Raw genomic sequence first — 16,017 nt, 5'->3', positions numbered from 1 at the left:
GCAGAACACCATCCTCACCGTACACGGTGTTGATACTGCACTGCTTCCCCTTCCTGAGGCGGCGGATGGTGGTCCAGAATCGCTTCGAAGCCGTCCGGAAGTCGTTTTCCATGGCTTCCCCGAACTCCTCCCATGTCCGAGTTTTTGCCTCCGCGACCGCCGAAGCCGCACACCGCTTGGCCTGTCGGTACCTGTCCGCTGCCTCAGGAGTCCTATGAGCCAAAAGAACCCGATAGGACTCCTTTTTCAGCTTGACGGCATCCCTCACCAACGGGTTCTAGGATTACCGCCACGACAGGCACCAACTACCTTGCGGCCACAGCTCCAATCAGCCGCCTCGACAATAGAGGTGCGGAACATGGTCCATTCGGACTCAATGTCCAGCACCTCCCTCATGACATGTTCAAAGTTCTTCCGGAGGTGGGAATTGAAACTCTCTCTGACAGGAGACTCTGCCAGACGTTCCCAGCAAAACCTCACAATGCGTTTGGGCCTGCCAGGTCTGTCCGGCATCCTCCCCCACCATCGCAGCCAACTCACCACCAGGTGGTGATCGGTAGAAAGCTCTGCCCCTCTCTTCACCCGAGTGGCCAAAACATGAGGCCGCAAATCCGACGACACAACTACAAAGTCGATCATGGAACTGCGGCCTAGGGTGTCCTGGTGCCAAGTGCACATATGGACACCCTTATGTTTGAACATGGTGTTCGTTATGGACAATCTGTGACGGGCACAAAAGTCCAATAACAAAACACCGCTCGGGTTCAGATCCGGGCAGCCATTCTTCCCAATCACGCTTCTCCAGGTTTCGCTGTCGCTGCCAACATGAGCGTTGAAGTCCCCCAGTAGAACGAGGGAATCACCCGGGGGAGCACTCTCAAGTACTCCCTCGAGTGAATCCAAAAAGGGTGGGTACTCTGAGCTGCGGTTTGGCGCGTAAGCGCAAACCACAGTCAGGACCCGTTCCCCTACCCCAGGGGTCGGCAACCTTTACCACTCAAAGAGCCATTTTGGCAAGTTTCACAAATTAAAGAAAGTAATGGGAGCCACAAAAAAATTTCTAAAATTTAAAATGAAAAACACCGCATACAAAGCTTAAATGCTTTGTGCTATGTTAACCAGGAGTCTCCGACACACGCACCAGCACGCACTTTAATGTGGAAATTTGATGTTATACTTGCCAACCCTCTCATTTATCCCGGGAGACTCCCGAATATCAGAGCGTGATGACACTGCAATTGTCGCCCTCTGCGGTCTGCCCTAACAGTGTACCTGCTCGACCACATGTAGAATGCAGCTTCAGTTTGCTCACGTAATTGACAGCAAGGCTACTACTTCAGCAGCCACACATCTTACACTGACGGTACCAATACCCAGAATCCCATGCAGCCCTAACTCTTCCGCTCAACCAACGCACGGAAGGGGGGGGGGGGGGGGGGTTGATGTGTGGGGGGATTTGGTGGTAGCAGGGGTGTATAATGTAGACCGGAAGAGTTAGGGCTGCATGGGATTCTGGGTAATGGTTGTGTTGTGTTTATGTTGTGTTACGGTGGGATGTTCTCCAGAAATGTATTTTTCATTCTTTTTTGGTGTGGGTTCACAGTGTGGCGCATATTTGTAACGTAACAATGTTAAAGTTGTTTGATATGGCTACCGTCAGTGTAAGCTGTGTGGCTGATGAGTAAGTATGCTTTGCTGTCCCCTGTGTGTGCAAGGAATAACAACATGCGGCTGGACTGGCACGCTATATGTAAATGCTATAGAGGATAATTACTGCAGTGCAATTAGGGCACGCCCTTTATTTAGTAATTAGAGTGTAAATAGGATTATTTTTTCCCTGGGAGTAATCTATGAGAGACACTGAGATCCATAAGTCTCCTGGGAAAATCGGGGGGGTCGGCATGTATGTAGCTGAGCCGCATCAGAGTGGTCAAGGAGCCGCATGCGGCTCCGGAGCCGCGGGTTGCCGACCCCTGCCCTACCCGAAGGCGGAGGGAAGCTACCCTCTCGTCCACCGGGTTGAACTCCAACATGCAGGCTCTGAGCCGGGGGGTAACAAGAATTGCCACCCCAGCCCGTCGCCTCTCACTGCCGGCAACGCCAGAGTAGAAGAGAGTCCAGCCCCTCTCGAGAGAACTGGTTCCAGAGCCCTTGCTGTGCGTCGAAGTGAGTCCGACTATGTCTAGTCGGAACTTCTCCACCACGCGCACTAGCTCAGGCTCCTTCCCCCCCAGCGAGGTGACGTTCCACGTCCCAAGAGCTAGCTTCTGTAGCCGAAGATCGGACCGCCAAGTGCCCTGCCTTCGGCTGCCGCCCAGCTCACATCGCACCCGACCTCTATGACCCCTGCTATGGGTGGTGAGCCCATTGGAGGGGGAACCCACGTTGCCTCTTCGGGCTGTGCCCCATGGGGACAGGCCCGGCCACCAGGCGCTCGCCATCGTGCCCCACCTCCGGGCCTGGCTCCAGAGGGGGGCCCCGGTGACCCGCGTCCGGGCGAGGGAAATCTGGGTCCATAGTTTTTATTTCTCATTGAGGTCTTCGAGCTGCTCTTTGTCTGATCCCTCACCTACGACCAGTTTGTCTTGGGAGACCCTACCAGGGGGCATAAAGCCCCCGGACAACTTAGCTCCTAGGATCATTGAGACACGCAAACCCTCTACCACGGTAAGGTGGCAGCTCAGAGAGGAGCAAATTGGTGCAGTTCAGCTAAATTTGTTGGTTTTCTGACATGGACTTGTTTCTTCAGCATTGTCCACACGTTTAAGTCAGGACTTTGGGAAGGCCATTCTAAAACCTTAATTCTAGCCTGATTTAGCCATTCCTTTACCACTTTTGACTTTGGTGCAGTTCAGCTAAATGTGTTGGTTTTCTGACATGGACTTGTTTCTGCAGCATTGTCCACACGTTTAAGTCAGGACTTTGGGAAGGTCATTCTAAAACCTTAATTCTAGCCTGATTTAGCCATTCCTTTACCACTTTTGACGTGTGTTTGGGGTCATTGTCCTGTTGGAACACCCAACTGCGCCCAAGACACAACCTCCGGGCTGATGATTTTAGGTTGTCCTGAAGAATTTGGAGGTAATCCTCCTTTTTCATTGTCTCATTTAAAGCACCAGTTCCATTGGCAGCAAAACAGGCCCAGAGTATAATACTACCACCACCATGCTTGACGGTGGGCATGGTGTTCCTGGGATTAAAGCCCTCACCTTTTCTCCTCCAAACATATTGCTGGATATTGTGCCCAAACGATCATGACAAAATATTTTAAATGAGATGGAGTGGATTTTTACACTCTGAAGAAAAATATTTTTAAAGAAGATTTAAACCATTCATTATGACCAAAATGACACTTGACACTCATAGTATTTACAGCTCACAGTATTTACAGAAGAAAAGGCACATCATGTCTTTACATCTGAGGGGTCCACAAATGAAGCATTAATCCTTGAAAGACAAAGTTGGATTTATTTGTGCATCGGTAAGCCACGTATTTGATTAACATAACTAGTGCCGTGCTGCTGTGATTGTGACGCTAATGAGAAAAACGATACGGTTGTTGGAAGTTGATTTCCTGCAACAAATATTAGTCTCCTCTACAATTTATGTCTGCAGTTTTTATGGTGTGAAGTTCATATTTTGTCTCATTATTTAGCTGTATATGCCCCTGTTGTTCAGCATGAATCTTTGCTAGCGATATCAAGATATAGTTTATACTGTTGAGCCTACGAGAGATTTATTTATCTAATTTATTAATAATATTAAGGTTATTTTATTGATGCTAACAAATATCACCAAAGAAGCTATAATGTGGTCATCCGTGTCGAATAAAGCACTTGGCTTTCCTGCACAACAACAACAACTAAGCTTTTAGTTTCTGTTATGAAAATCGAGAAAGAAAATACGGTGGATCGGACCAACAATCAAAATATTTATTATTAGGACATAACATTTGGCAAGATGGCGGCGCCCTAAAGGCAGCGGCTTGCAAACGCTCTTGGGAGTGTGGAGCGATTTGGCAAAAAACACCCGTCATTTCTGTCAATTTCATGGCTGGCTCAAAGCGTGAACACTCTGTGATCACATACGACCGACAGACAATTCTGGATGTGGATGGATCGGGTCGTCATAGACTGAAAGATGCATGTACGGTGGACCTTCTCGCTAGCATGGGAATACTTCGCGGGCTACATCGAGCGGCCTTTGTAGCAGCGGAGTGAAGTACTAGCGGGGACCGCCAAAGGAGGCGACGTAAGCGGTGTGAGCGGAAGCAGAAGCGGGGATGCCGAGCGGGGCTAACAACAAAGGGAAAAGCTAACCAAAGAAGCGTGGAGTGTCCGGGTAAGAAGTCTTTTAAACTAGAACTAGCCGGCGCCAGGCTGGATAATCCCTGCACACATAGCAATTCTCTTAGAATAAAACACAACTCACATAATGTTTTTTCTTTTGTGACGGTGTCAGAGGCAGACATACATTGTACTGAGGTGGCTAACTATGATGCGTTCAGTTTATCGCAGCATCAAGCAAACAATCTGAAAATTCCCGTTGTATCAATTCCTAGATATGGTCGAAACTATTTAGAGTGCACTACGCATAATAAACGCAACATTATTAATATTGCTACTTCGGATAATTTCAACAAACAATCCTCAAAACAGCCCACTACCTATAATATGGGCTTTTTAAACATAAGATCATTATCTTCCAAAACGTTATTAGTTAATGAGGTCATTAGAGACAACAAACTTGACGTCGTTGGTCTCGCCGAGACCTGGCTCAAACCAGACGATTTTTTTGCGCTAAATGAGGCATCTCCTCCTAACTATACCAATGCGCATGTTGCCCGTCCTCTTAAAAGGGGAGGGGGTGTCGCACTAATATACAATGAAAACTATAATTTTACACCTAACCTAAATAATAAATATAACTCGTTTGAGGTGCTCACTATGAGGTTTGTCACACCGCTGCCTCTCCACCTGGCTGTTATCTACCGCCCCCCTGGGCCCTATTCGGACTTCATCAGTGAATTCTCAGAGTTTGTTGCTGATCTAGTGACGCACACCGACAATATAATCTTAATGGGGGACTTTAATATCCATATGAATACCCCATCGGACCCTCCATGCGTGGCGCTCCAGACTATAATTGATAGCTGTGGTCTTACACAAATAATAAATGAACCCACGCATCGCAACGATAATACGATAGATCTAGTGCTTGTCAGGGGTGTCACCACCTCTAAAGTTACGATACTCCCGTACACTAAAGTAATGTCCGATCATTACCTTATAAAATTCGAAGTTCTGACTCATTGTCAACAAACTAATAATAATAATAATAACTACTATAGCAGCCGCAACATTAATGCTGCCACAACGACGACTCTTACTGACCTACTGCCTTTGGTAATGGCACCATTCCCAAATTATGTGGGCTCTATTGACAACCTCACTAACAACTTTAACGACGCCCTGCGCGACACCATTGATAGTGTAGCACCGCTAAAGCTAAAAAGGGCCCCTAAAAGGCGTACCCCATGGTTTACAGAAGAAACTAAAGCCCAGAAATGATCATGTAGAAAGCTGGAACGCAAATGGCGTGCGACTAAACTTGAGGTTTTCCATCAAGCATGGAGTGATAGTTTAATAACTTATAAACGCATGCTTACCTCTCAGCTAAAGCTAAATATTACTCAAATCTCATCCACCTCAACAAAAATGATCCTAAATTTTTGTTTAGTACAGTAGCATCGCTAACCCAACAAGGGACTCCTCCCAGTAGCTCCACCCACTCAGCAGATGACTTTATGAATTTCTTTAATAAGAAAATTGAAGTCATTAGAAAAGAGATTAAAGACAATGCATCTCAGCTACAACTGGGTTCTATTAACACAGATACGACTGTATATACGACGGACACTGCCCTCCAAAATAGTTTATCTCTCTTTGATGAAATAACATTGGAGGAATTGTTAAAATGTGTAAATGGGACAAAACAAACAACATGTTTACTTGACCCAATTCCTGGGAAACTTATCAAGGAGCTTTTTGTATTATTAGGTCCATCAGTGTTAAATATTATAAACTTATCACTTTCCTCTGGCACTGTTCCCCTAGCATTCAAAAAAGCGGTTATTCATCCTCTACTCAAAAGACCTAACCTCGATCCTGACCTCATGGTAAACTACCGGCCGGTGTCCCACCTTCCGTTTATCTAAAAAATCCTCGAAAAAATTGTCGCACAGCAGCGAAATGAACACTTACGTCTAACAATCTCTGTGAACCTTTTCAATCCCGTTTCAGGGCAAATCACTCTACGGAGACAGCCCTCGCAAAAATGACTAATGATCTATTGCTAACGATGGATTCTGATGCGTCATCTATGTTGCTGCTTCTTGATCTTAGCGCCGCTTTCGATACTGTTGATCATAATATTTTATTAGAGCGTATCAAAACGCGTATTGGGATGTCAGACTTAGCCTTGTCTTGGTTTAACTCTTATCTTACTGACAGGATGCAGTGTGTCTCCCATAACAATGTGACCTCGGACTATGTTAAGGTAACGTGCGGAGTTCCCCAGGGTTCGTTCTTGGCCCTGCACTCTTTAGTATTTACATGCTGCCGCTAGGTGACATCATACGCAAATACGGTGTTAGCTTTCACTGTTATGCTGATGACACTCAACTCTACATGCCCCTAAAGCTGACCAACACGCCGGATTGTAGTCAGCTGGAGGCGTGTCTTAATGAAATTAAACAATGGATGTCCGCTAACTTTTTGCAACTCAACGCTAAAAAAACGGAAATGCTGATTATCGGTCCTGCTCAACACCGACATCTATTTAATAATACCACCTTAACATTTGACAACCAAACAATTAAACAAGGCGACTCGGTAAAGAATCTGGGTATTATCTTCGACCCAACTCTCTCGTTTGAGTCACACATTAAGAGTGTTACTAAAACGGCCTTCTTTCATCTCCGTAATATCGCTAAAATTTGTTCCATTTTGTCCACATGCGATGCTGAGATCATTATCCATGCGTTCGTTACATCTCGTCTCGATTACTGTAACGTTTTATTTTCGGGCCTCCCTATGTCTAGCATTAAAAGATTACAGATGGTACAAAATGCGGCTGCTAGACTTTTGACAAAAACAAGAAAGTTTGATCATATTACGCCTATACTGGCTCACTTTCACTGGCTTCCTGTGCACCTAAGATGCGACTTTAAGGTTTTACTACTTACGTATAAAATACTACACGGTCAAGCTCCTGCCTATCTTGCCGATTGTATTGTACCATATGTCCCGGCAAGAAATCTGCGTTCAAAGAACTCCGGCTTATTAGTGATTCCCAGAGCCCAAAAAAAGTCTGCGGGCTATAGAGCGTTTTCTATTCGGGCTCCAATACTATGGAATGCCCTCCCGGTAAAAGTTAGAGATGCTACCTCAGTAGAAGCATTTAAGTCTCATCTTAAAACTCATTTGTATACTCTAGCCTTTAAATAGACTCCCTTTTTAGACCAGTTGATCTGCCGTTTCTTTTCTTTTCTTTTCTACTCTGCTCCCAACCCGGGGTGGACCGCTAGCCTGTCCATCGGATGGGGACATCTCTACGCTGCTGACCCGTCTCCGCTCGGGATGGTTCCTGCTGGCCCCACTATGGACTGGACTTTCGCTGATGTGTTGGACTTTCACAATATTATGTCAGACCCACTCGACATCCATTGCTTTCGGTATCCCCTAGAGGGGGGGGGGGTTACCCACATATGCGGTCCTCTCCAAGGTTTCTCATAGTCATTCACATTGACGTCCCACTGGGGTGAGTTTTCCTTGCCCGTATGTGGGCTCTGTACCGAGGATGTCGTTGTGGCTTGTACAGCCCTTTGAGACACTTGTGATTTAGGGCTATATAAATAAACATTGATTGATGATTGATTGATTGAACATGACGTTAGTTTAGTTGTACAACCAGGTCCTCGTAGTTATATTTAGGCATAACAACCACTAAAGAACACAAACTAATGCGATCTCTTCTCCTTTTTTAATGTTTAGTTCTGCTATCAAACAGTATTAACATAGTAGAGCATAAACTTGATTGCATCACAGAAAGTTTCTCAATCAAATCAAATGTTCAAACAAACATTTTACAAAGTGATCGCTGCAGACACAAGCGGTCCGATTGCATTCCACAAGATGATAAAAGTGATATTTTTAAGAACCATTTCTTTACTTTTTAGTTTTAATGACGGTCTTGAGATAGAAGATCGAAATAGGAAACTAATACGCAACCACTATTATATGACCATTTATCTCTGAGATTTTTCTGATGATTTTTTACTTCCAAGGCACACTGCTTCTTGGGAGACAAAACCAAGTCATTAAGTTAACTCAAAAGGTAATGTAAACTTACTCAGATGTAAAAAAAAAACAATGTCAGTTGTCTAACTGGAAGCAGTGTGCACTCAGTGCAGTGGCAGCTGCCTCATCTAATACACAGCGGTGTGACACACACAGGTTGTCCTTCCGCTGTGCGTATTGTAACTAGTTTTAAAGGGAATGTCTTGTGAACAGCAAATGTATCTGTTTACCAAATGTGTTGGATCACTGTTAATGTGTATTTAAAGACACAGATTTAAATTGCAAAAAAATGGGGGGGGGATATGGAAAAATATTTTTTGTAAATAATAAAAATTTGGACTTTAACCACGTGCCAAGTTCAGTCACCCGAGAGAGACTCGGAGTAGAGCCACTGCTCGTTCGCTTGGAAAGGAGCCAGCTTAGGTGGTTCTGGCATCTCGTGCGGATGCCTCATGAGCGTCTCTCTAGGGAGGTCCTCGTTACACGTTCCACTGGGAGGAGACCCCGGGGCAGGCCAAGGACCAGATGGGGGGATTACATCTCCTCTCTGGCCTGGGAACGATTCGGGATTCCCCAGGAGGAAGTTGCTAATGTTGCTCTGTAGAGGGAAGTCTGGGGTCTCTGCTGGAGCTGTTGTCTCTGCGACCCGATTCCAGATAAGCGGTTGAAGATGGATGGATGGATGGACTTTAACCAGTCACTTGTGTTTGCACCACCAGAGCAAAGTCAGCTGCAATGTTTGTAAAAATCAGATTACAAAAAACAAAGCAAGATATTGAAGCCCAGACAAATGTCAACAAAGTGCTGTAGTTGTGTCAGAAAAATAATTGGAGTGTAGCTGATAAATTGAAGATTAAATGTAAAGGTGAGTGAAAACAAGTATTTGACTAAATGGTTGACCGTCAGATTAGTAGTCTTGCTTAACTGATGTGCCTGAGCATTGAAGGCAGGAAGGATTGTGTAAAAAGTAAGCAATATGATAATGTTCACGGTCCTCTTTTGTGCATCAATTTAACTTTTCAGGCTGAAGACTTTGGGTTACATGAATCTGGATGATCTGTCACAGTTCGACAGCCAGCTGCATCTCACCTTAGCCGCTTGGGGATACTACTACGAAGATTACATCAAGCTGTCTACTGGCATCAAGATCCTCCAGACCTCCAGAAGGAGTCGTGACCAGGATTACGAGATCCAGCTTGTGCATAGTCTTGCTGAGAGGCGTCTGAATGAGAAGTGGTCTATCGGTGAGATGATAGAAATGTTGCATTCTAGCCTTGGCTGCTTGCCACACTTTCATACACATAAACAATAGTTAGAATCGTCACAGTATTACTCTGTTATGAATACAGAAATGTTCATACACAATATATTTTGCCCTTTTTTAAGTTCTCATTGTCTAGCCTGTTCTGTTTTGTATGTAACAATTAATTCATAATTATGTTTTTGCAGCGGGAGCGCTCCTATTTGGCTGTACTGTGGCGCTGTGCTTCTTGATAAGGGACCTCATGTTTTATGTGATCGGTGAGAACTGTTTGCTCCATAGAGTATAAATCAATTGGAGGATGTGTGGTGTCTTACATTGTGGTCATTTTAAGAATACCTTTTGATTCAAATGTGGAATTAGATATTTATGTCTTATTGTCTATTACCATATTGACCCATATACAAGACGACCCTGAAAAAAATTTAATAAAATTAAAAAAAAATTCCAAGACGTGTTTTTGGGAAAATATTTTTCAACACAAAAGCTCACTTTGGGAAGAAGTTGTTTGATGCCATCTGTTATTTTGCATGTATACTTCTCAACGCCTGATATAAGATGGCCCATTTCAAATTATTGTTTTGTATTCAGGTCAATGTGTGATGTCTAGTGAAATACAATTATTTTGCAGATTATTCAATCTTATTCGCTTTACTTAGTGTTCTTCTCTACTTAAGGGGTAACTGCACTTTTTCGGAATTTTGCCTAATGTTCACAATCATGAGAGACAAGAAGACAAAAGGTTTTTTTTTTTTTGCATTGTAACATGTAAAAATCGGCTCGTTTTAGGTGGCTAGCAATGTAGCTAATAGGAGCAATACATTCTACCTCTGAATCACTTTAAAATTGCATTCAAAACCAGTCAACAATACGTAATTTACATTCTTGCTTGATGTACAGCTTAAGTTATTCAACAGTCCGTGGTCTGCGTTGTCGTATTTTACGCTTCATAATGCGCCACACATTTTCAATGGGAGACTTAGACTTAAACTTCCTTTTATTGTCATTCAAATTTGAACTTTACAGTACAGATAAGAACAAAATTTTGTTGCATTAGCTCGTTGTAGTGCAGGATACAAGAGCAATAAGGTGCAGATATAAATAAATAGATTACTGTACAGATAAATATATTGCACTTTTGTATATGCATCCACGTTAAAGGATGTATGTTATATTGTCTTTACATTCCAGTGAGTTAATCCGTTTTTGGGGGGAATTGAGGGGAATATTATTCAAGAGTCTAATGGCCTGAGGGAAGAAGCTGTTACAGAACCTGGAGGTTCTGCTTCGGGGGCTGCGGAACCTTTTTCTAGAGTCCAGCAGTGAAAACAGTCCTTGGTGGGGGTGGGAGGAGTCTCTGCAGATTTTTTGAGCCCTGGTCAGGCAGCGGCTTTTTGCGATTTCCTGGATAGGAGGAAGAGGAGTCCTGATGATCTTTTCCGCCATCCTCACCACTCTCTGCGGAGACTTCCAGTCTGAGGCACTGCAGGCTCCAGTCCAGACAGAGATGCATTTGGTCAGTAGGCTCTCTATCGTGCCTCTGTACAATGTGGTAAGACTGGGGGGAGGGAGCTGCGCTCTTTTCATCTGACGCAAAAAGTGCATGCGCTGCTGAGCTCTTTTTACAAGAGCTCAACAAGAGAGTGTGCAGGGACCAGGTCATATTGTCAGTTATCTGCACCCCCAGGAACTTGGTGCTGCATACCATCCCCACTGCTGTGCCGTTGATGAAGAGTGGAGTGTGGCTGGACTGGTGCCTCCTGAAGTTGACGATCTCCTTGGTCTTGTCGACGTTCAGGACCAGGTTGTTGGTTCTGCACCAGTCAACCAGATGTTTCACCTCCTCCCGGTAGTCCATGTCGCTGTTGTCACGGATGAGGCCCACTACTGTTGTGTCGTCCGCATACTTCACAATGTGATTAGTAGTGTACATGGCGCAGCAGTCATGGGTCATCAATGTGAACAGCAGCGGACTCAGGACGCAGCCCTGGGGAGAGCCTGTGCTCAGGGAGATTGCACTGGAGGTGTTGTCGCCCACTCTCACAGACAGACCCCAGTCTGTGAGAGTGGGCGACAACACCTCCAGTGCAATCTCCCTGAGCACAGGAAGTCAAGCAGCCAGTTGCATAGGGGGGTACTGAATCCAAGGGGGGCCAGTTTGCTCACCAAGTGAGTGTTGAACACCGAGCTGAAGTCCAGAAACAACATCCGCACGTGTGTGTCCTTTCCTTCCAGATGTTCTAAGCTCAGGTGGAGTGCAGAGGTGATTGCGTCCTCTGTGGAGCGGTTAGGACGATAAGCAAACTGGTACGGGTCGAATGTGGAGGGAAGTCTGGAGACAATGTGTTCCTTTACCAGCCTCTCGAAGCATTTCATTATGATGGGAGTGAGTGCCACAGGGCGATAATCATTGAGGGAGGACATTGTGGGATTTTTAGGCACTGGAATGATTGTGGTCGTCTTAAAAAAATGATGGTACCACAGCCTGGGTCAGCGAGGTGTTGAAGATGTCTGTGAGAACCCCAGCTAGCTGGTTTGCACATCTCTTAAGCACCCTGCCCGGACTGTCATCAGGTCCCGCTGCTTTCCGGGGGTTCCCTCTCCTCAGGTCCATGTTGAGCGGCTGCACATCAGGGCGAGGGATGGATTTCCTCGCCAGAGTGGTGTTAAGTGCCTCAAACCTCACAAAGAGGTTGTTGAGGTCGTTAAGAAAGCTGATGCTGTTGTCACGGGGACGGGGGGTAGCTTTATAGTCCGTGATGACATGTATGCCGTGCCACATTCGTCTAGTGTTCGTGGGGTTCTCGAAGAAGTCCTGCACTCTCTGACTGAGCACGCTTTGCAACCCTAATGGCACGGCTCAGGTTGGCTGTGGCTGTTTTAAATGCTACCATGTCACCAGATTTAAAAGCGCTCCGTGCCTTCAGCATTGCACATACCTCACTGTTCATCCAGGGTTTCTCGTTGGCCCGTGTGGGGATGTTCTTGATCACACTAACATCCTCCATGCACTTCTGAATGTATGCGGACACAGACTCTGCCTATTCCTCCACACGTGTGATAATTTTCTGTGGTGGCTGCCTTGAACATGTAACAGTCCGGATGGTTCTTTTCCTCTTTGGTCCGGAGGACACAACGTTCACAGTTTCCAAAAACAATTTGAAATGTGGACTCGTCAGACCACAGAACACTTTTCCACTTTGCATCAGTCCATCTTAGATGAGCTCGGGCCCAGCGAAGCCGGCGGCGTTTGTGTGTTGTTGATAAATGGCTTTGGATTTGGATAGTAGAGTTTTAACTTGCACTTACAGATGTAGCGACGAACTGTAGTTACTGACAGTGGTTTTCTGAAGTGTTCCTGAGCCCATGTGGTGATATCCTTTACATGCAGTACCGCCTGAGGGATCAAAGGTCACGGGCATTCAATGTTTTTGGCTTTTCCCCACATTTTCTGAACCTTTTGATGATATTACGAACCGTATATGGTGAAATCCCTAAATTCGTTGCAATAGCTGGTTGAAAAATGTTGTTCTTAAACTGTTGGACAATTTGCTCACGCATTTGTTCACAAAGTGGTGACCCTCGCCTCATCTTTGTTTGTGAATGACTGAGCATTTCATGGAAGCTGCTTTTCTACCCAATCATGGCACCCGCCTGTTCCCAATTAGCCTGTTCACCTGTGGGATGTTCCAAATAAGTGTTAAATGAACATTCCTAAACTTTCTCAGTCTTTTTTGCCACTTGTGCCAGCTTTTTTAAAACATGTTGCAGGCTTCAAATTCCAAATGAGCTAATATTAGCAAAAAATAACTACCAGGTCAAACATTAAATGTCTTGTCTTTGCAGTGTATTCAATTGAGTATAGGTTGAAATTGATTTGCAAATCATTGTATTCTGCTTTTATTTACGATTTACACAACGTACCAACTTCACTGGTTTTGGGTTTTGTATTACAGTATCTGTAAAGTATTAGCTCCCGTGTTTGTTTGTACACAGCTGAACTAGCCAGACAACGTCATTCACATTAGTAAACAACGCACTGTAATGACATGGATGGCGTACTGCGTGTGTCATGATCGATATTAAAGTGACTCACTCGATGGACAGATGTTCGTCTGGTCCAGCTGGCCTGGGACATTTCCTGTTAATTTGGGGTAAGCAATCCATATATGTCGAAATAACTTGTCTCCAAAATCCACATTTGCAGGTTCGAGTGACTTTCACCTCACTATAACGGCTTCCGTCTGCTCAAACGTTTCACCCTCTTTGTGCTCGTTTCTATAAGCAGCAGTATATTTAGCTTAAAAAATAGAAGGTTGTGAATCTTTATTTGTCCAAAAAAATAGACATCTTCGTTGTTTGTTACCAATGATTAGTACACATGCATGTATGATTCCGGAAGTAGGAACACAAGTTGTTGCCAGAAGTCAGACGTGAGCTGCTATGGAAACAGAAATCAATGCACGAAGAAATAATTCCCGGAAATTATTAAAATGATCAAAATATGGTAAATAACATGTTACATATTGTTATTAACGTGTCTGTTACTACATTTTATGTAGACTTGCACTGTGTATATAGAACGTTGATGGAGGGTTTTGAAGTTGTTGTAAAGGGCTTTGAAGGCTTCAAAACGGACTCCCATTAGCCCCATTTTTCAAGTGTTTTTATCATCTTTAAAATCCTAAAAAAAAATACTTGTGGTCTTGTCTTATAATGATTGGGAGCAATAAGCAACATTCCCAAAAAAGTGCAGTTCCCCTTTAAGCATTGCAAATGTCCTACAGTAATTCCTCTTTTGGGTCTGCTCACTCCTTTTGGCAGGTGGAATTACTGTTTCCATCATTGCATTTGTCTTCACCATCAAGTTCCTGTGTGAGCTTGCAGCCAGAGTCGTTAGCTTCCTGCAAAACGAGGACCCGGGTCGACGCGGAGACCGCAGCATCTATGACTATGTGCGGGGCAACTACCTGGATCCACGCTCCTGCAAGGTGTCCTGGGATTGGAAGGAGCCACAAGAAGTGGGGCAGACGATGAGCTTCAGAGTCCAAGTAAAGAGCAAAGTAATCGTTATGGATTGTAAAGTGTAACATTCCACAGCGGTCCTAATCTGTTTATGCCTCTCGTCTTGGCAGCTGTACTACAAGAACGGCCAGCCTTTCCCGGCCCATCGGCCAGTGGGGTTGAGGGTTAACATCACGCACATTGAACTGGCTCTGGACATACCTATTACACAGGAGGTCTTACAAGAAGCAGATTCCAACGTGGTAAAAGTAGCTTTCACTGTGCGCAAGGCCGGCCGCTATGAGGTGGCTGTCAAACTTGGTGGCCTCAATGTTGCCTACAGCCCGTACTATAAAATCTTCCAGCCAGGTTGGTTTTGATTGATAATCTGTTTCCATGGCCTGCTTTTTGGCTGATTACTGTTTTTTCTGTTTTTTAGGCACGGTTGTCCCATCTAAGACCAAGATAGCCTACCATTTCTCTACGCTGGTGCTAACACATAGCCAGCAGCACACTCTGCAAATTGAGCCCAGGGATGAATATGGAAACCCTACAAGTAACTCTATATCGTTGACAGATGAGGCCAACTACAGCGTCCATTTGCAGTCTGTAAGTTTGAAAAAATTATCTTCTCTGGCCTTGTTCACACTGCAGGTCAATTCAGATTTTTTTTGTTGCCCATGTGCGACCTGTATCAGATTTTTTTCATGTAATTGTGAACAGGTCAATTCAGATTTTCATATCCGACACGAGCCTCTTTCTCATGTGGAAATAAATCAGATATATATGCGATGTGCCATCTGTGTGTGACGCTCCCGCGCACAGGTCGCATTCATCTGACCAGAACACAATCAAAAAGTGCTAAGTGTCATAATTATTCGCCAAAATAGACGGTTACAAAATTAATAGTTGACAATTCAGCAGAAAACTAGTGAAGATAATATGATTTAGGAACTCAAGTGAAAGTTTCACCACTCTGTTTCCGACTGCTCGCCCACAGACACGCTCTTCAAGCTAACATCAAAGCAAAATATCCCGTCAAACTGCCAGTGCAAAAATACTTGTCCTCTTCCTTCTTCATCTTAAAGTGCCAATGATTGTCACTCACACACTAGGTGCGATGAAATTAATCTCTGCATTTGACCCATCCCCACAGGGGAGCAGTGAGCAGCAACGGTGGCCGCGCCCGGGAATCAGTTGGGGGTTTAACCCCTGATTTTCAACCCTTGATGCTGAGTACCAATTTGGTGCAGAAAAGGTTGACTTTGCTCAAAATCTTGGAAATTGTTACAAATGCCAGTACTGGGACCGACGAGAGCTAATGCCATGTTTACTTTCGTAAACATTGCAGTGCGTGTGACATCATGATGTCATGTCTGCTTGCGGGTCAGA

General features: G+C 44.7%; 1 protein-coding gene across 3 annotated transcripts in view; it reads left to right on the top strand.

Annotated features, from left to right (window-relative positions):
• The window catches only part of arel1 (apoptosis resistant E3 ubiquitin protein ligase 1), an 82,481-nt gene that overhangs the window by 10,035 nt on the left and 56,429 nt on the right, over positions 1-16,017 (top strand). For 2 of the 3 annotated variants that reach the window (XM_062042290.1, XM_062042291.1), the window contains exons 4-8: positions 9,384-9,604; positions 9,810-9,881; positions 14,446-14,684; positions 14,757-14,994; positions 15,065-15,234. In XM_062042290.1, the coding sequence (XP_061898274.1) occupies positions 9,384-9,604; positions 9,810-9,881; positions 14,446-14,684; positions 14,757-14,994; positions 15,065-15,234 (940 nt within the window). The remainder of the gene's footprint in view (positions 1-9,383; positions 9,605-9,809; positions 9,882-14,445; positions 14,685-14,756; positions 14,995-15,064; positions 15,235-16,017) is intronic. The other variant, XM_062042292.1, reaches the window with a different exon arrangement.

Source organism: Entelurus aequoreus, linkage group LG03, assembly GCF_033978785.1.
Source record: "Entelurus aequoreus isolate RoL-2023_Sb linkage group LG03, RoL_Eaeq_v1.1, whole genome shotgun sequence".
NCBI lineage: Eukaryota > Metazoa > Chordata > Actinopteri > Syngnathiformes > Syngnathidae > Entelurus > Entelurus aequoreus.
This window is presented reverse-complemented; position numbering and strand designations above follow the sequence as displayed.